This window comes from Scleropages formosus, chromosome 22 (genome assembly GCF_900964775.1).
Source record: "Scleropages formosus chromosome 22, fSclFor1.1, whole genome shotgun sequence".
NCBI classification, from domain to species: Eukaryota; Metazoa; Chordata; class Actinopteri; order Osteoglossiformes; family Osteoglossidae; genus Scleropages; species Scleropages formosus.
This window is the reverse complement of record NC_041827.1, coordinates 9,660,981-9,681,789: the sequence shown is the minus strand read 5'-3', so window position 1 is coordinate 9,681,789 and position 20,809 is coordinate 9,660,981. Positions and strand designations below refer to the sequence as shown.

The following is a 20,809-nucleotide window of genomic DNA, read 5'->3' as shown; positions in this document are numbered from 1 at the left end:
AAATCGTAAATCTGACCAAATGAGAATGAGGTGATGGATACTCAGCAGCTTTCTCAATGGACTCATGTTTGACCCCCTGGTTTGCCTCCAGCTAAGCATCCGGCCAGAATACAGGGACATTGTGGCACTGAATGTTAGATGTCACAGAGGCTTTTCGTACAGAAACAACATTCTCTCAGTGTGGGCAGACAATGCCATGCCCCCCACCGCCTCTGCGATGTCTATGACTGTACTGTTTTGATTTTCCCTAGATTTTACCCAGTTTTTTTAAGCAATCTAGTAACAAGAAGAGTATAATCTTGATAAATTAATTCCTGCATATGTTTTCTAGGGGCATCAATCTTTGCATTTAAAGAGAAATTGTTGTGTACTTGTAGGGAAGCTGTCTTGGTGTTTTCAGGGTTATGGGATATCAAATTTGTGGTTAAATGACTGAATGCTGTCATGGAAGATAAAGTGTTCCATTCTGTTGGCAGTCTTTTAATTGTCAGAAGATGAAAAACCTCACTTAATTTTGGATTTACAAGTGGTATGGGTCTAGCTCAGATAACTCGATTTTACATTGCTAAGGATGTGGTTCCATAGATTTCTTTTTCTAAATTGAGTATATATAGGTAAAGGTGTGCTTTGAGCAGTGAAGACAGATATGAAGTAATGTAGTGCTTACAGACACTGAAAGAAGAACTGCAGCTATAGTTAAGTACTTAAGAATTAAAAAGCAGTGACATCTGTGTAGATGAATGTGAGTATTGAGTAAAGTTTTGAATAAGGTTTAAACTTGAGTGATGTTTTATAATGTCATTGATATTTTTTTTTTTTCTTTTCCTTTTTTCATTTATACATTTTGCACTCTACATAAAGATAGAAATTTGTTTTGGGTCTAATCCTGTTTATGTCCACTGATATTGTTCCATCTTTAAAAACCTGTACACTGAGTCCTCATGTTAAAAATGCTTGAATGAAGAATTTATTAAGAAAGTTACACATATATACTTTTGTTTATTTATAATTGTATTTTATTCACTTGTCTATTTAAAAAAAAAAATGTGTTTGTGGAACAAATATCACCTGCAATTTCACATTTTGCTGATAGTTAGGAGTCATCAGCACCTAAATGGAACAAGAGAGTGAGACTGCCTTATTTTTAACTCACAGTTTTCACAGCTTGTCTTTGGTGCATGTGGGTGCTGATAATCAGCAACACGATGGAGGACTTTGCATATATTTATGAAATAAATCAGTCAACAGTCAGCACTAAATATGAATTTTTGGAGACATTTTGTCAATTTTAATGTAGCTTAATGTTGGTAAAAAATGTACTCAATTTGTCTCTTAATATTTTTTTAAATACCATAATACTTTTATTAATTTAAAAAGTCTTGCAACAGACTAGTGTACTCTGCACAGTGTTCCCTGCCTTTCCGCCTGTGTTCATGGGTTAGGCTCTGGAACACAGCAACCTTGCATAAAATATCAGTGAATGAAAATAGACTAAATAAATAAAGAAAAATAAATAGATATGTAAAAATCTTACAGCCAAATTTGAATTCAGCATAGTTTTATCTCAAGGTTTTTACAGAACCTAGCTTGAGGGACATCTGTATTGTGATTTCATTAATTGTCACATAGTGATTGAATTTATGAACAAACTAAGTTAAGAACACAACAGGGGAGAGAAATCTGTTTGTAAGTTGGGGACCAAGTGCACTCAGTTCCACTGAGTTCAAAAACCTTAATTGACTTAACTATACAGAACTTTGAAAATCAAGCTGCTATTTTAACTTTTTTTAAAAAAAAAAAAAAAAAAAAAAAAAAAAAATTGGAATCAGTTCTGCTACATGAACTGGATACTGTCTTGCAGTAGGTTTACAGGATACTAAGGTTGGATGTCGCACTGTGGATCACAGGAAAATTGTCTTAGAAAAGCTTAACCTGATTTCGGGGCTTGGAATTCACGCGAGTGAAAGTCTACAGGTATCAATCACATTTAGGCACTTACGAACATACTAAAGAAAGGAAGCAATGGTTACACAGCCCTGTCTTCTGGTATATTGCTTCACTGCAGTTCTATTATGTGATAACCCTGCACATGGGTCTGACAGTTCCCTCATGTAGCAGAGCTGTCATTTCCATTCACTGCTGAGTGAATGCTGAGTTCTGTATCTACATGTGTGGGGAAAATTAATGGAAATGGGCTTAATTTCAACAGGAGTTTTGCTGCATGTATCTGTGTATATTACTGTGTTGGGTCTTTGTGGATGGTTGTATTCAGCTCTGAACTAGTAGAAAGTAATTTTTTTTCCATTTTGTAAAACTGATGACACCTCAAGGGCAAGCTTTTCTTCGGTGGTGAATTTAGGCGTTGTATTTATGTGTGCTTCTAAGTGTACAGAACTTTCATTTTATCCCATAATAAAATTCATGCAAATGTGCTGTCTGCTTGTTGTTTTTTTGTGTTGACAGCTGTCCTTGCAATGCGTTCGGTTGATTAGATGGCCTCGGCCAGCTGAGTGACCCCTGGTGCGGACAAGGTCAGAAGGGTGGCATCTGCAGGATCTGCGTGCGAATCTGGCTCTGTCTTTGTGCAGTCTGCAGGTTCTCTGTGTGTTTGTGTGGATTTCCTCCCACAGTCCAATGACATTCACAAAAGAAGGCAGTGGTGATCCTCCTCTGCATCCTGCAATATCATGTAAACAACCTGAGTGGTTGCCAAGAGTCAACTTTGACTTGATGGACCTTCCCTTGCCCCCTTCTTTGGATAAGACATACCTTTCTTCTATCGGGCCATTGGTTGTGACTGGTAAAAGCACAGTTCTTTTGGAGCTGTGAAGTTCTTTCAAGAATGCAGGAGGGGTGGAGTCCCACTAGGGAAGCTTACAGTTTGGATATATTGTTCAGTATGCCTTGGGTTTACACCATTTTGGGAGAAGAATGTTGAGCCAAATTTTTTTTCTGACCTCCACTGTGTTTGTTAATAATGCAGACACTTTGTTTCAACTGTTCCCATTTCATTAATAGTAGGTTAAAAACTGTTGAAAGAATAACAGGTGAATGTTTGGCTAACTATAATTTTTTAGCATTTCGCATTTTACGTGTCACATTACAGTATTATGGACTGTCACAGTTCATGTAAAGAATCTTGTATCTGGGTAGGCACCTGGAATGAACACCAAGAACATACTATTGATAGTAACGATAGGGGTTTAGGGAGTGGGTGTTGTAGCGGCATGTGGTGGAGCTACTGAAAACTGGGTTTTCTGGTTTTCCTGAGTCCAAGCTCTTGTGCAAACTGCATAAAAAGGAATTCTTTAAAACTGGATGGTTCGTTCAGTCCCATCTAAGGATATAGTCTACCAAAATATGGAATTAAATATAAATATGTACTTTAAGTGGTCTTTAACTTTCTTTGTCCTTGTTGCAAAGTATCTTGTATTTTGACCATTTGGTTACAAGAGTCGATTTAATTGATCATGTGTTTGGGACAGCGTTTGGCAGTTTCTGAATTCTCAGAAGGGAGTATATACTTGCATATTTTCAGAAAATTCTGCATTGTATGCTAGTTTGTTCTGCAGTTTCAAAAAATGTCTTGAATTTGCACAACTTAATGCTTTATATTACATTCTTTTACATAGAAGAAGAGGTCTTATGACCAGAAGGTACCATGTGCATATCTTTTGAGGTCCATATCTGTTTCAACATTAGACAAAGGTAGTAAACCTACAGTTTTTCCATTCATTTATCTTGCTGTAATATTATGAATTGATTAACATCTGTAAGAAATCTGCACATGAAAGATGTTAACAAATGTATTGCTTGTGAATGTCAGGATAGAGAACATTACATAGGTAAAATAAATGTAGCTGTCCTGCTTCCCCAGGAATTTACCCATTTTGCCATTGTTCTTTGTCAGTTACTTTTACATTTTTGAAAATACAGTGGGTAAACAGCTTACAGACTTCCTAGTAACACACTTTTCACCGTTTTGAACTTTTTGAGAAATATTTAGAATTTTTTCAAAAAGAGAGCTAGCATACCAATTCAGATTTTTTGCCAGAGCTTCATCCGATGTACTGAAAGATAGCAATCGTGAAAAATAAGTTCCTTGCATTTTTCTTTGCTAGAGCGGAGGGGGAGCAAAAGAAACCAGTAGCTGCTGAACAAGATGTAGTTGATCATGTGGCTTCTGCGTTCACCAGTTTTGAGTGAATACAGAAGTAATTACATTGTACTGGCCGTCAGTGAATTTTGCGCGATGTGTAAGGGTGAACAAGTGATCCTGGCACCACAGATGAGCATAAACACCCTGATGTAGTTCTGGGCATGATTCTTTATTACACTTTCCTATTTATGATGTGTCATAAATATCTGAAGACTCAGAATACTTGGGCACCTGCATGAGCCACCCTGGCTCACCAGAGGAAGGAGCTGGGAGAGAAAGCCAGTCTGCTGTGCTCTTCTGTTCCTGTCCAAAAAACCCTTCTGTGGCCTCCCCGAGGAGCTGTCTGGGTTGTTGACATTTATATTTATTAATTTTGCTGACACTTTTCTCCAACGCGATATACAACTTACAGTACAGAGAAGTGCATTTCATCAACAGACACAGTCACTGTACTGTCAGTTAGTCCAATGCCACTATTTTTGCCGTTACACGAGTACCTGGATATAGAATTGATGACGAGTCCCTAACCAACTTCATGTTACATTTGATTTGCAAACTTTTTAAGTAACGACCCAACTGTAGGCCCCAATTATGTTCGTAAGTATGGGAACAATGTTAAAATGCTATTTTAAGTTTTAATCCCAGGTTAGTTTTGATATACAGGCATGCGTCGCTTAACAACGGGAATACATTCTGAGAAATGTGTCTTTAGGCGAGTTCGTCATCGCGCAAACATCACAGCATGTACTTACAGTATACAAATTTAGATGGTATAGCCTCGATGCAGTCAAGAGACGCAGTAAACAAGATTTATGATGCTCTTGTTGGCGTAACAAAGCATACTGTTTTACAGTAAACTTTTTTATAAGTAGGAAGAGTACACTGTAAAATAACGAAAAGTACAGTATAGTAAATGCATAAACCAGTAACATAAGTGTTTTTTTATCATTATCAAGTATTATGTACTGTACATAATTGTATGTGCAATACTTTTATACGACAGCGCAGTAGGTTTGTTTACAGCAGCACCACCACGAACATGTGAGTAACACGTTGCGTTACGACGTCGCTGAGAAGTTTTCATTCCATTATAATCTTATGGGACCACCATCGTATATGCGGTCAGTCGTTAAGTGAAACGTCGTTAAGCTGTGCGTGACTGTACTATGTCAAACCCATGTTGAGCAGCTATTTTATTTAAAAAAAAAAAAAACAGAACATTTTTCTGATTCCAGTTGGATCACACTTGACAGGTTCAGCCTGGTCCAGTCCCTGGGTTTAATTTAGTTATAGCCACTTTCAGTCACAACAGTGTGTATAGAATGTTTTTGAATGTAATATTGATGTTGAATTATGTTGTGTGTGGTGTAGAGGGGGTGTAAACACTTATTGAGTAAAATCTTCTGCATTTCAACCACTTTCTCATCCCATGTCTCACAACAGTCAACAAAACCCCAGCCGCTCTCAGCTGTGATCAGCACACCCTTACATTTACTTCACAAATCTGCTTTGCCATTTGGACGTTTTAGAGACTTATTTCCAGGACTTTCACTCAGTTGACGTTTTTTTGTACAGAATTATTTGCTTTTTTTTCCAATATAATATCCTCTGCAACAAATTGCTTGGAAGAAATGGCCTACTCAATTAAAATTTATTAAATTTGAGGGTGGCACAGTGTCTGTGGGCCTCAGAGCACTATTTGTAGGAAATGCAGATCCTGGCAGCTTTCCTCTGCAGAGGTTTCAGAACCATCTGGGAGAATGATGTGGAGGTTCAGAGTGGTGTTGGGAAAGGAAGGACCTGAATAGAGGTGAATATGAAAAGAGATTAATTGTGTTCAAGGCTTATTTGTTTCACTTTATGCTTTTCCATGCCCTAAAATTCCCCTTAGTTTGGACACTGGACCCATAAGTGTGCTCTCTCAATCTTTTAATCTCTCTTACAAGCCTTACAGAGTAGACTTTGGGGCGAATGACGGTCCTGCACTTTGCCCATGTTCCCATTTCCCTTCACCTCTTAGCTTGTGTCTGTAATAGTGAGCTCTTGAGAACAGGAGAATGGCCAAGCTGTCCTTGAAGATCACAGGTTAGAAATGATGAGATTGAGGTGAAAACCAGGGAGGTGATGGCAGTGCCATCGGCTGGCCAGTAAAACTGCTAAGTGCAGAAGAGTGAAGGGGCAACACTGCATGTGCACAGCACAGAGTTGGCATTAAGTCTGTCAGCCTAAGTCCAAAGCAAGTCTGAAGTCCAAAAGGGCAGGTCTCTGGTCATGTTCCAAGTCTGAGAAGCTGGCTCTCTCTTCAGCTCTGTGGAGCATGTGATACTGGAGTACAACGGTTGACAAATTGCATAACGATGTATCACAACACTGTGGAATAACTGTGGTTTGTTGACTGTAGAGGAAGTAGTACATATGTGTAAGCAATATACTCTAATGGTTAAGCATATGACTCCTGAGCCTTGATTATGTTTTTGCTGCTTGTCAAATGAAAGATGGACATTTATTTATCCATCTGCCAGGTAGCCACAAATAATTACAATTGTATATTAATTTTTACTTGAAAATCAGATCTTTTTTGAAAGAATACTAAAATACTGGACTAACTGGATGCCTGTTGTGTTCTACGAGATAACCAGACATAAATTCATGAGGGCAAGGTCTTGCTTAAAAGAATTATTAGACATATACTGGAGGAAATTGATCACAAGTTTGGAGAACATGGCTTCTGATCAACATGAGCGGTCTTTGTGCTTTTTCTCCGTGCAGTGATGGAGTCTATGGCGGTGAGCACCTCGGCGGCAGGGGCAGAAGAGTCAGACCGCAATGTGCCACGCATCTGCGGGGTGTGCGGTGACAAGGCCACTGGCTTCCACTTCAATGCCATGACCTGTGAGGGCTGCAAAGGCTTCTTCAGGTGAGTTGCGCGAGTGGGTGTAGCATGGGCAGGCAGTGGCTAAGTACAGGAAATGACTGTTTTAGAGGCAAGGGAACATTAGCATCTTGGCTAGTGTAGGTAGGCATTGTATTTTGGCCACGCGGGAGGCTGTATTTCAAGTGATGTATTTCAAATCTCAGCTGACGTAGTTCAGAAGGGGAGAAACATACAGTAGCTCCTCTGTATAAACCCGAATTATTCAGTAATGCTGCCTTTGCTTACTGTGTGTTAGAGTTATCAGAGAAAGCATCAAAAAACATCCATAGGGCTGGGAGTCACTTCTGTGTGTTCATTCTTAGTTTACTGCTGGTCCCTTGTTATCCTCAGCTCTTTGCTGGTTCATTCCCCTTTTTTGACGTGAGCTGCAGTTTCCAGAGGCACAGATTGTTTTCTAATGCAGGTTGATCATCCTCTGGGGCAGTGTGTGCTGCGATGTGCATGGGGGAGAGTGTGTAATAGTGGGAAAGTGGGTATTGTCTTGTGCCGAACTGGCAGTGGGACAAACAAAAAAGGAGAAGATGGCTTTACTGCTCTTGTATTCAGTCATCACCAAACTTTCTGAATAACTAGCCATCTGTTTTTATTCCATTGTTTAGAGTCCCCTGCAAATAGAGCCATGCTGAGCAATGGGTTGCCCTGAAATGATAAATATTTGTACTGTGATCTGTCCAAGGTGTGCCTCTGTGTGTGAATTTGTGGAGTACCTGAGGAGTCGATCTCTGCATGACTTTCTGTCTGTTCAACTGCTTAGGCGCAGCATGAAGCGCAAGGCTAACTTCACGTGCCCATTCAGCGGCAACTGCAAAATTACCAAGGACAACCGGCGCCACTGCCAGGCATGCCGGCTGAAGCGCTGCGTGGACATTGGCATGATGAAGGAGTGTGAGTACTGAGACCCTTCCACTGTGCCCACCATGGTGAACTCCAGCTTACTACTTACATCTGTGTACACCTGGAGTGGCATCACTAGACATTCTAGTTTAAAACAAAGATCACATTTTTGAAGTTCTCAGCCACACTTTAAAGAACTATATATTTGACATGAATATGATACAAGTGCATACAAATGATTGCTGTAGTAAATGCATGGCTGTAGTAAATGCATGGCCATATATCCACATTCTAGATGCTGACCACAGAAAGCAGCAGCGCAACCTGTATTTACACTCATTTCTTTCTTACTGCTCAATGAGTTGCATTAATCACAGGAATTTGCCTGAGTTTCCTTTGAAGTTGTGATTAAATCAGCTGTGTACTTTCTTAATGGCTGTAACCATTGAAGGAATGTGACCTGTGACGGGGTGAGCTATTTTTATATAAGCTATGTGAATAGATTTAAAGCAGAATTCTATATTAAATCTTGCAAAATGCTTTTAAAAATGGATTAAAGACTAACGTCTGTTAACATTTCTTCTTCACAAGTTATATAGAGGAAATATTAATAATTCAGTTGAGAAATGACTGGCTCATCTATGAACATGAGTGCTACTTAAAATAATCTTATCTAAAGTTACAGTGTGTAGTTTTCTGTACAGTAGGATCAAGGCTGGATGACCTCAGGCATTGTTTGGGAATGTGCTGGCACGCTTTTGTTGTCCCTTTGTTTGGGGTGTGTGCACGCGTGTGCATAGCTCCTTTTCAGTGTGGATATGGTCTCTTTGTGTCCAGTGAAATCCGGATATTGTGTGCTGATGTGTTTGTGTCCATTGAATGTCCCCTGTTGTGTGTTTGTGTGTGCGCGTGTGTGTGTGTCTGCATGCTTGTGCATGTAGTGGTTGATGTGAGAACAGCACTTCTACAGCTTTGCTATGAACATGCAGGTAAACAGCAAAGCAAAGCAGGCAGGGTTTCTGGGACAACAGTGAGACACAAAGCAGAGTGTTCCTCTATCAGCTGTACGTCTCCACTTTTAAATTTGTTGTCTTGTTCACTGCTCATGGACAATAATGCAACATTTCTGCAATGATCTCTTAATGAGAGATTTTCAAACTGTGAACTCCTCCTGTAGCGGTTTTGTTAATATGATTACTTTAACATTTAACTCATGTTGTCACCTGTGCTTTGTCCCAGTCATCCTCACAGATGAGGAGGTGCAGAGGAAGAAGGACCTCATCCAGAAGAGGAAGGTGGAGGAAGCACAGCGGGAGGCCCAGAGGCCACGGTTGAGCGAGGAGCAGAACCAGCTCATCGCTACACTGGTGGAGGCACACCACAAGACGTATGATGAATCCTACTCTGACTTCTCCCGCTTCCGGGTTAGTCTCCATGGTCGCCCATGGTCACTTTACTATATAATACATTACAATACAGCTTATTCCTGCATGGCTCTCTGTCCTGAAGACAAAGTTCATTCACAAGGCTACACATAAAGCAATAACAAAACATCACATGCAGCACGTATTTACAGAAGACTTTATGTATTGATTATGCAGCAAGAGATTAATGACTGGGCTATGCTTAGAATCTGGAACATTACATATTATATAAGTAACTACAGCTAAAATAATAGGAACAAAGCAAGCAAATAGGCACATATATTATATACATGTATAGAGGTACTCTGTGTGTATATAAATGAGGTACTTATTGATGATGAAATGATGGTGAAGATTCCACATATTAATAGAGGAGCGGAAAAGAAAATGTCCAGATGTGAAACTGGAGAAAATAAAACTTCTGGGGGGGTGTGGCTACAGGCACACAAATCGAGTGAACTAGGCCAGCAGGCTGCACACCCTCCCAAAGGACAGCAGTCCATTAGTCTGGTTTGTCGAAGGTGCATGTCCAGCATTTGTTAGTCATCTGACTAGGTCTCTCAAGTTAACAGCGCAAATTCTGAAATCCTCCCATGTCGCATTCCAAGGACTGAAGCATTCTTGAATTCAAGAATTCAACCTCTGGAGGATTTTGACGTCGGCTCTAAACTGAACAGGAAGCCAGTATAAAGACTTATGTTCATGTTTCCTTGCTCTGGTGACAGTCCTTGTTGCAGCATTTTAAATGAGCTGTATACTGGATATTTATTTGATATAAATTGCGTTACTTGCGCTGGACACAGTCACGGATCAGCCTTTAAATATCTTACATGTACAAAAGCACCTTACTTTTGCTGTGTTTCTCAGATGGGCGAAAGCAGATCTTAGATACTACAGCAGTGTGTGAGCTAAAAGACAAGTCTGTATCAAATGAAATGCCCAGGTTTCTTAAACAGTCAGAGCAACAAAACTTTAATCTTATAGAGTAAAATTAATGTGATAAGGTTGTGCTTTGTAGCATCACCACATACTAAGAGAAATTCAGTTTTTCTTGTGTTTAAATTGAAACGTTACATAAAATTAAATATTAATTGTTTTAGCTGTATCCATATTTAGCTGAAGACAAAGAATAATGTATGACAGAGAGTAGAGCTGAGTATTGTCAGCAGAGAAATTAAAACTATTATATTTTCAAGTGATATCCCAGTGGCGGCATGAAAAGAGAATAGTTGTGGATCCAGCACTAAGCCTTGGGGTACGCTATATTTGACTGTAGACATAATCGGTGAAGAACTGTTGTCAGAGTCCTGCACATACTGATAAGTAGGAAATAAACACTTGAGAACAGTGTCTGTCAGACTAACATGATAGATGAATAGCTGCTTTGTTGATCCCAATGTGAAATGTCCTTGTCAGTAGTATCAGTGCTATGCTTAAGCCTCAGTAATAATAGCGGTAGTGTTTATCTTATTAGGCAAGCCTTTATTTATTATGCTTATTAGTGTAATAAATTAATATCACCAAATACTGTTCCATGCGAATTAATCTGCCCCCTCCCCAACTGAACTGTTATGAATTTACTCTATCGAATTCATAACTTCAGCAGACATCACAAGATTAAGTGAAAAACATTGTCCTGATGTGTTCTGCATTTGTGAGGGGTATTGAGTATGGTGTGATGATGATGATGATGATACTGGTTTCTCATCACTGTGCTGCGTTTGTGACAGCCCCCTGTGCGGCAGGGCCCAGTGACACGCAGCGCCAGTCGGGCTGCCTCCCTCCATTCCCTGTCTGACACGTCCTCTGACTCCTTCTCCCATTCTCCAGGTGAGACACCTTCTGCTCACTTGGCCTGGAGTCTGATTTATGGGGCTGCAAATGTTGAGTATATTGTGTTTTCAGACTCAGAACTAGTTTATGCATTAGATTACATAATTTTGTAATTAAAAAAAAGTTGTTGACACTCAGCACTGGATCTGTCGTACACACCCATCTCCATACACATTTATCATCAACAGATGGTACTACACATTAGAATTCATACACATTTACATTTATTAATTTAGCTGATGCTTTCCCCCAAAGCAGCTTACAGTGTTAAGGCTGTAGTTTATGACAATTTGCAACTTACAGTTATTCTACCCATTTATACAGCTGGGTAATTTTACTGAAGCAATTTAGGGTAAGTACCTTGCTCACGCGTACAACAGTTGGAGGTATGGATCGAACGTGTGAACTTTGGGTCCAAAGTCAGCTGGGCTAAGCACTATGCTACCAGCTGTCCCCACCATTCACTCGTGAATACATACCATTTACTAGAGGACTGTTGATCATGGAACTGAAAAACAGGAGTGCCAGATCTTTTTTGTTTCCTTACAAAAATGTTACTCTCCACAGTCTGTCCCTTTTATGCAAGATCAGTTTTTTCTTTTTATTTTTTTATACGATGGTGGTTAGGAATAATGTTTGTAGTTCCTGATGTCTTCTCTAACAAATATCAAAGCTTGTGTAATTGTCTATTTTTTTCCCTTATAAAACAGATTTTCAGATGACATTTCACACTGAAACTCATTTCTGTCACTTCTGCTAGTTATAAGTTCGAGGATATTCTGTTTTCAGTGTGACCTAATTAGTTACGGCTATTATTGTAATAATATTTACTAGAAAATTGTACAGTACTCATGCAAAAGCACTGAGCGCCTTGCAGACGATATGTGCCACAATGAAGCAGTTTGAAGTCTGCGGTACCTTTGCAAACCCAACCAGTCACTGCATGTTAGAGGCCCTAGAGGATATAAAGAGATCTTGAAGACTAATGACAGCATGTGAACATTGACAGATTTAATGTGTTTGTCATGTTACTGTTTCACAACCATAGTGTTGTCTGAGGAAAGTTACCACCCAGTATGCTGAGAATTCAAACAATGGAAATTAATAATGGTGGTTATGCAGCAGGAGGTTAATGACTGGGCTATGCTCAGCATCTAGAGGTTGCAAGAACACTAAAGCCCCCTAAAGCACTTTTTCAGTAATTTGTGAAACCTTGTACGTACCCACTATGAGCACCACATAGAGATGCTTTTAAAAGATTCAGCTCACCCTCACACAGATTAGCATTGTTTCCCATGCCGATTAATTGACCTAGTCAAACACACCTTTTGAAATGTCTTGTATGTACACACTACGAGTTCTTACTCTGTCATGCATTCTCACAATACACACACAGGGTCTGAGACAAGCATCCAACTATAACAGAGTGACCAGTACTTGACAGGCATGTATGGCTACACCTGGACAGCACCCCCAGTGCCTCTGAGATGGCTTTATAGGCACCCAACTGATCTGCCCATGTCCTTTTCTCCTACCTCTAGAGTCCACAGACATGAAATTGATGAACTTCAGCAGCATAATGATGATGTACCAGGAGCAAAGCAGCAGCCCTGAGTCCAGCGAGGAAGGCAGCTCACACCTTTCCATGCTGCCGCACCTGGCTGACCTGGTCAGCTACAGCATCCAGAAGGTCATTGGCTTTGCCAAGATGATCCCAGGGTTCAGGTGTGTATGAGTCATTGCTCTTTTTCTGTGTGTGTGTGTGTGTGTGTGTGTGTGTGTGTGTGTGTGTGTGTGTGTGTGTGTGTGTGTGTGTGTGTGTCATTTATTTACACATAGAATTTGGTACTTTAAACACTGGTAAATTATACACTATCCCATGACTTTTGCTAGGATTGTACAGAATAGCATTGTACATTGCGTTGGAGAAAATGAGTAAATATAAGTGTACTTGTGGTCATTGGACCGGTCATTTTAAACAGTAAAGTGGAGTTAGTGTTTACTGAACCAGGACTTAAGCGAGAACAGGGCCCGGTTCAGTATAAATACTTAATCTGTATTCTTTTGTAAAAGCGGGGTCAGTCCTGGTTTTTTAAATGGACTTCCTTAAGGTATGAAAGAGGAGTCTGGATTGACAGTTCTTAATTCCTGGCTCAAGTACATGTATGCATGTATGTGTTCTGTAACTGAAGCAATATGGCACATGTTTACTAAGACACCAGCATTATTTGCTTAGGCAGTATTACATGCTTTTTTTCCTACCAGTGGTACAACTAACATAATGAAAGGTTCTTGCACTTAATTTCCTGTCTGTCAGACTTGGGGCTCTTTTGCCATGTGGGGAAAGTGCACTTAGTCAACTAATTTTCTCATGCCTGTTACCAGTAGTCAGGATTGCCCCACAGGGAAGAAAGTCAACATTATTCATTCTGGGCAGTCCTGAAGTTGTTTAAAATGTTTGCTACAGTAATGTTTACTACAGTGCCTGCCGGAAGTCTACTGTCATCGTGGTTTGTTTTGGAATTCTAAGTATGCACAGTCTTCACTGGTAACCATTTTTTATTTAGTGTTGAGTTAGAGACAAGCTTAAGGAAAAGTGAACATGCTTGTCTTTTCCTGTAGTATTATCTTGCTGACTGCGGACAGTTGCAAATCTGACCTTTGGCTGCACGCCTTTTGAATAGCCAAAATGCCTTGTTTTGTTTATTGTGTTGTAAATCAAACTTCATTTCCATATCTTATATTGCATGCTGTATGAAAGGCTGTCATAAAGCTAAGCCTCAAACCTCTGTGGATGTTTGCTTTAGTTGCAGCTACTGTCATTGAATAGGTATTGTGCATGTAATACTTTTGTGGCAATCCACGAGATAGTTGTCAAGTATGATGTGTCCACAGGATAGTTATAAACTATGGTGTGTCCGTGTGTGTGTGATTCAGGGAGCTAACGGCAGAGGACCAAATAGCACTGCTGAAGTCCAGTGCCATTGAGGTCATCATGCTGCGTTCAAACCAGTCCTTCAGCCTGGAGGATATGTCCTGGAGCTGTGGGAGCCCTGACTACAAGTACTGTGTCAACGACATCACTAAAGGTGAGGGATTCTGTCATACCCTGCTTACCGAGGTCCTCTGAAGATCCACAGAAGATGTACTTTAATCTCTCCTTTTCCTTCAGCTGGCCACACCCTGGAGCTGCTAGAGCCCTTGATTAGGTTCCAGGTGGGCCTGAAGAAACTGAATCTTCATGAAGAGGAGCATGTGCTGCTCATGGCCATCTGTCTCTTGTCCCCTGGTATGACCATTCCAATGTGGTTTTGTGTATCTCTGCATGATGTGTGGTTTTAAATGAGGTCTGTGGAGTAGTAGTTTGGTACAAGTCCCCACTGTTGTAACTTTGATCAAGGTGCTTGCCCTCAATTGAAAGAGTAAGAATACTCAGTTCTAAAACTGTATGGACAGCTGGTAGTATAGTGGTTAGAGCTGCTGCCTTTGGATGCGGAGATTGTAGGTTTGATCCCCACCTCTGGCTTTAGTACCCTTGAGCAAAGTATTTACCCTAAATTGCTCCAGTAAAAAAACAAAAAAAATTACCCAGCTGTAAAAATGGGTAAATAATTGTAAGCTTGTAAGTGTAATAATTACAGTAACTTTAAGATTGTAAGTTGCTTTAGAGAAAAGTGTCAGCTAAATTAGTAAGTGTAAAATGGGTAAATCATTGCAAAGCCAATTATTAAACATTGTAGGTCTCGTTGGACAAATGCATCAGCTGAAAAAAGTGTTAATAGTAACGATGTTACACGTTTATACTGCTTATCAACTTGGCCTGTGTGACCCTTTTGTCTCAGTAGCCAGGGCCTCAGTTTTGTCTGTCTTAACCCTCTGACCCCAACAGACCGGCCAGGAGTACAGGATCACGCCCGTGTGGAGTCCTTGCAGGACCGGCTCTCAGAAACTCTGCAGGCATACATCCGTGTGAACCACCCAGGTGGTCGGCTGCTCTACGCCAAGATGATCCAGAAGCTGGCGGACCTGCGCAGCCTGAACGAGGAGCACTCCAAGCAGTACCGCTCACTGTCCTTCCAGCCCGAGCACAGCACGCAGCTCACACCTCTAGTGCTTGAGGTGTTCGGTAGCGAGGTGTCCTAGGGAAAGGAACGAGTTTCTGTGTGGGACGAGCTCCGTAGTCAGGTGGCGTCCGCAGTGTGAACGACTATAACCGGAGGTCGGAGAGGGGCTGAGTTTAAGGCCGGCTACAGGTGACCACAGGACAATTTTATACATAAAGGGAGATGGGGAATACCTAAATTTAAAGACAAAAGTTTATAATCAGTTGTGTTGTATTATCACATTTTAAGTTTGTGTATGACTTTTGCTGTGTATTCTACAACTGCTGCTGTGCATGCTGTAAATACACAGACAGACACTCACAAACATGCTGCTGCCTATAGTGAAAACCGCCTTCTATTTTTGATGTTTATAAATGTGGACGTAAACTACCACTTGCTGGCACTTCAGGGTCTGATGGAGGGTTTGGTTTTGATTTGTGTGCTTATTTTATAGTGTTTGTGTCTTGGTTACACTCAACAAGCCAGCATCCACTGCAGTGTTTACAAGTTTCCCAAATACTTTCCAGTCTGACCACACAGCTAACACATCTTTAGAAATTATATAAGCCCTGCAGCACGGGTTTGTTCCCCTATTTTTGTTAGTTTCTTAAAGTGCTGTTTTTTTTTTTTTTTAAATCAAGTATTTTGTTTTCCTTTGAGTGAACAGTTGTTTACACAAATATATCATCACATTATTTTCAGCAGTAGTTTTGTTTGTGTGTGTGTTAAACTCAGTTTTGCATCTGGTAAATAGTCTTGTGGATAACATATTGGAGGTGGACAGGCGATCGTTTTTAAACAGTTAAAATTATTGTTCTGCCTCAAGCAAATCGGGACTTTGTTTGACTACATATGCAGTTATTTAAATGAGTTTTCAGATGCCTTAGCTTTAGAAGAGATATCGATGGTTACGTTATTATTAAAGAAACGTAAAAGATATAAATCACAGATTTATCAGTGATACTCGGCCTACTCGGTAAACCATTGTTAGCGGTAGTGTGAGGTAATACAGTCCTTTTTGTGGACTCTGATAGATTAGCTGCTACGTGTCAGGATCCCCACTGGTTTCCAACTCAAGTTGCCATGAGGTGCCAAACTAAGTAGCTCTGTTTTCATTCTCAGGTTTTTCAAGTTATTTCTCCAGGTAGCACTTATACGGATGTGTCGATGGGATGACTGTATTCTTGTAAAAATCTCAATATACTAATGGATCTTGATATTTTTGCAGTTGCTTATCATTTTGCTTTTACATTGAGATTTTTGTGCACATTTAAATAGTTCTGAAAATTATGAAAGAATCGCAGCAAGCATGAAACTGTAGAATGATTGATAGACCCCCCCCCCCCACTGTCACGAGCTGAGCGGTGGGCTCTATCAATGTTCTATTACCACCATCTCAACTCCATCAGACTCTGAACTGGACTTCACTCAGTTGTTCTGAGGGGCTCTAGTCAGTTTTCTGTGCCCGTGTTGCCCCCCCTTGTGGTTAGTAGCTGTACATAGCGCTTTATTTGTTCTCTGCTGTACATAGGGCTCAATAGTTTCTACTAAAATATTTAAATATTCTCAATATATGCAAATATAATTACTTTTAAAACATTTTCTTGTATAAATCAATGAGCTTTAGCAAACTTATATTCCTTTTCTGGTGTTTCAAATACTATTATTGATGCAGGGCAGTATTTGAAAATGGTTTTTATATTTGCTCTTACTTTGAGTATAGTGAAATAAGGAAATTTTAAAAAAGCTGAATATGATGCTGCTTACTAATGAAGCCATAAAATCTAAAAGAAAAAAGTGAGTAAACTACAGCATGGATTGTCAGTGAAAGCCAATGAATCTTTTAGAAGCAGGAATCAGTAACTCTGGAATACAACTTACTCAATTGCTCACACATACACTAATTGTGCATTATCACACTGTGGCCCTGAAAGCTCATTTGCAATAGAGTTTACTGTGAAGCCAAGTGCAGGATCTCTCTGAACTGGTCACTTCCCCACCCACACTGACTTCTGAGGATATGCAGAAAGTGGTGTCATTCACAAGCCTTGGCAACAACTGCATTTGAACACCATCACGTTCATGGTTTTAAAAAAATGGAAAAAAGGGGTAGTTCCAGTGATTTTGGGTGGCTCTTAGGTAACTTAAATGTATTTCAGTGATGTTTGGAGCAGGGGGCTGGAGCACTCTATCCTAGTGGAGATGGGTCATCCCTGTTGTTAGGCGGTACCCTGTATGGCCGTGTGCTTTGTGCAGAGTAATTTAATGAACTACCTGTACTTGCACATCTGAGGCCAGGGTAACCAAGTAAAACACTTGTGTTCACAAAGGTAAGGCCAGGTGAACTGTACAGTCCCATAGCACTTATATGTGAGGCCACATGTTGTACAGAATCACAGAGCAAAATCCCTGTAGTTAAACATTTGAGGCTGGTTTTTGATCAGTTCATTTTTTTTTTTTTTTTCCCTCCTTTACAGTTATGTTTCTGTAAATATTTCTGTTGAAATGTTTTTTTATTTGTAGGACTCTGACATGGGGAGTGCCCACATGGTGATCTCCAGCATAGGGAGCAGGCCTCCTGGTCTTTCAGATAAGCTGATCTCAGAACGGAACCTGGGATTTTACTGCTCAAGACAGCTTGCGATTGTTTCCAAAAACTGGTCAGTGCTATCAGATCCCACTGTCGACCGTGAGGCAAAGAGATGCTCATTTATTTATGCCTCCATAGGAGCAGGGTTTGCCTCCCTCTGGATTTAGAATTTACTGCTCGTCAACTGCAGTATTAATAACTGTTATAGGTGGACTACAGGAGTCCACTGTGTCATTTTAGTAAAGCTCAGCATTTGCAGAAATTATTTTGATTTAGTTTGATGCTTTCTGTTAGTTTAGAGTTTTTTTTTTTTTTCCTCCTCTGTAATGGCTGTAATCGACGAACTACATGTTAGTTCTCTCTAGCACGACAGGGTATGTGGAACCAAATTTAACTACCTCTCTGATTAGTACATGTGTTTTTTGCCGGGGTATATTTTTCTCTTTCTAATCTTGTTTCTATTTATTGCTATTCAGACAATTGTTGGACAGTTACCTCAAGACATCTCATAAACTACATTTTGTCTTTCCCATCACCCTTTTGGGTTCAGTTGTTTGTGCTGGTTTCTGTCTTTGCGTCGAAGTTGAGTGGTGCGCGTGTTTGAATGGCAGCAGTACGAGGCAATGTCTCCGTTGCCTGCTGCTAAAAGGTTAGCATCACCTCAGTCCGAAAGCTTAGTGTCCAGGTAATGCAGGTAACTTACTGTTGTGTGTGTTTAGATAACTGTGTTCCCAAACTTGTTGACCTGTTTCCAGAGCAGCTGTAAGCTGTCTTCTGTAGCTCTCCCATCCCCATCCGCCCCCACCAGCCTGTCTCCTTGTGGTCTGCTTCTTGGACTGCTGATCTTTCAAGCAGGTTGCAAGAGCCAGATCTGCAGAACAGTCTTTACCTCTTTAGACCCAGCAAGCACAGGCTTGGGTTTATTTGTAGGATTTCAAGAAAGTCATCTAGAAAGTCCCACCCCCAAGCATGTATTATCATTTGAAAGTGTAGAGTGTCCTCTGTAAGGTGCAGTACAACTCAGCATTACAGTTTGTACACACTAGTTGAGACGCACTTATAAATATATCTCCTTTAGAGCAGACAAATAAGTGACTGGGTTTCAGGAGGATATAGCTGGAATAGCACTGTTAAGACATGTATGTAACACTTTTCTGCTTGTGTCATGAAGTAGTCAGAATATCGAACATAAGGGGAACAATGATTCTGCTGCTGCTTGATCAACATTATGGTCACCACCACCACCACCATCCTCATCACTGTAATAATTATGTTTGGTGCCTCTTTGTGAATGGACTGGACAGACTGTTTTGGTGCGAGAGTGAAAAGAGAGGTGGCTGTCAGTAGTTTACTGCAGCGGTGTCTTGCACCTTGTGTACTTGAAGGAGTTGATGTTTGTTGCTCTGTACAAGTTGCGTAGGACAGCATAGCTGTCCCCTCTCCATGGCTCGCATCAATATGCACGTGCATGACACCAGCAATGCCCTGCCAAAGGGCCACGTTCTCCGACATGCCAAACAAAATCAGTCTTCTTTCTCTGTTGAACATATAAACTTGAGGCGTTTGATTAAGCTTTGATGTCTTTCATTTTACACTGTGAAACATGGAAGTGCACAAAAAGGATCATCGCTGAGGGCATTTTTGAGCCGGTTCGGAGTGTCAGTGAGGGATAAGCAATCAGTTTTACAGCCAAATAATAGCAGTAGTAGTATACAAAAAAAAGTTTGCAGAAGCTCTTCATATAGGCTGCATGTAATGGATGTTGCACTTAAAAAGCAAAAACATGAAGTTTCTCATGTACAGTTAAATATATAAACATGAATACAAAATGCATGCTCACAGTAAATGGAAAAGTAGAATGAGATCTGTGTTGTTTTAGTAACCCTTAGGCATGCTTTGTTTCAGATACAGGTTTCAGCGTTCATCTGGTTACTTCTCTGTGCCTATTACCAAAAAGCCTTATTTAGGGAGAAGCTTACTCACCGGTCTTTTGTGTGTAGCGACATCCTCTTAGTGTTCACAGCCTTATTAAACATCAGTGTTTGGTGTCACTCGCATCCATTACCTCCGTTCCTCTGCAAACCACACTCAAGTGCACAGGTACACACACCTGCACCACATATACAATGAATGTTAACGGGATTCAAGACTCGAATATGTGAATGCCTTAAATCATACAATGCAGCTATAAAATAGGCTGGGGTTGCATCATTTCGCTTTTATGAGTTTGGAGTGGACACTAAATACCTCTTCATTTTGTATATAAGGAATTACAATGGTTTTTTTTGAATTTATGTATCTAGGTCTAAAAAATTTGTCCTTGACACAATTAGTGAAGAATCCTGACTGCTTTAATTTTTGTTAGGCTGAACACAAACAAAGACACTTATGCAGTATTCACAAATTCTAGATGGAAACATGTTAACTTACCCTGCATAATTTTGTTTTAGCTTCAGTTGCTTGTCACTTTAGGCTGTATGTTAATTTTCTGCCTCGTTAATGTTTAATTTTTCTGTCTTTATTATGTTAGTCTGTCTTTTTTTAAATGCATTATGTACATATGAATAACATGTATGTTTTTCAGATCAATTAAAAGCTGTCTGTACTAGCATTTGACCACATTGTGATTTGGATGATTGTAATTTTTGTATTTTTCTGTTTTAAATTAAGTTTCTAATTATATATCTCTCCACAGTAACTTAGTTTCTGTAAGTTTCACAGTGTTTTTACTGGGGGAAAAAAACTTGACCTGACAGCATGCAGCTTTCCTGCTTGGTTCATGCACTGCAACAATACTTGGCATCTTAATTTCTATTCTCTACTATCAAAGTGGCCAAGGAGAAAACCTCACTTTAGCCCAGAGGGTGAACTCAAAGACATGCTCACCACATAGCTGCTGTTTTGTTAAGGCACAGGAGCACATAAATAAGA

At 40.1% G+C, this 20,809-nt stretch overlaps 1 protein-coding gene across 4 annotated transcripts in view; it reads left to right on the top strand.

Moving 5' to 3' along the window:
• The window catches only part of LOC108918597 (vitamin D3 receptor A-like), a 28,111-nt gene extending 7,748 nt beyond the window's left edge, over positions 1–20,363 (top strand). For all 4 annotated transcript variants that reach the window (XM_018726047.2, XM_018726046.2, XM_018726048.2 and 1 more), the window contains 8 exons: positions 6,929–7,076; positions 7,849–7,979; positions 9,168–9,352; positions 11,083–11,182; positions 12,727–12,910; positions 14,123–14,274; positions 14,358–14,474; positions 15,075–20,363. In XM_018726047.2, the coding sequence (XP_018581563.1) occupies positions 6,931–7,076; positions 7,849–7,979; positions 9,168–9,352; positions 11,083–11,182; positions 12,727–12,910; positions 14,123–14,274; positions 14,358–14,474; positions 15,075–15,328 (1,269 nt within the window). In that variant the 5' untranslated portion in view covers positions 6,929–6,930 and the 3' untranslated portion in view covers positions 15,329–20,363. The remainder of the gene's footprint in view (positions 1–6,928; positions 7,077–7,848; positions 7,980–9,167; positions 9,353–11,082; positions 11,183–12,726; positions 12,911–14,122; positions 14,275–14,357; positions 14,475–15,074) is intronic.
• The last annotated feature ends 446 nt before the right edge of the window (positions 20,364–20,809 follow it).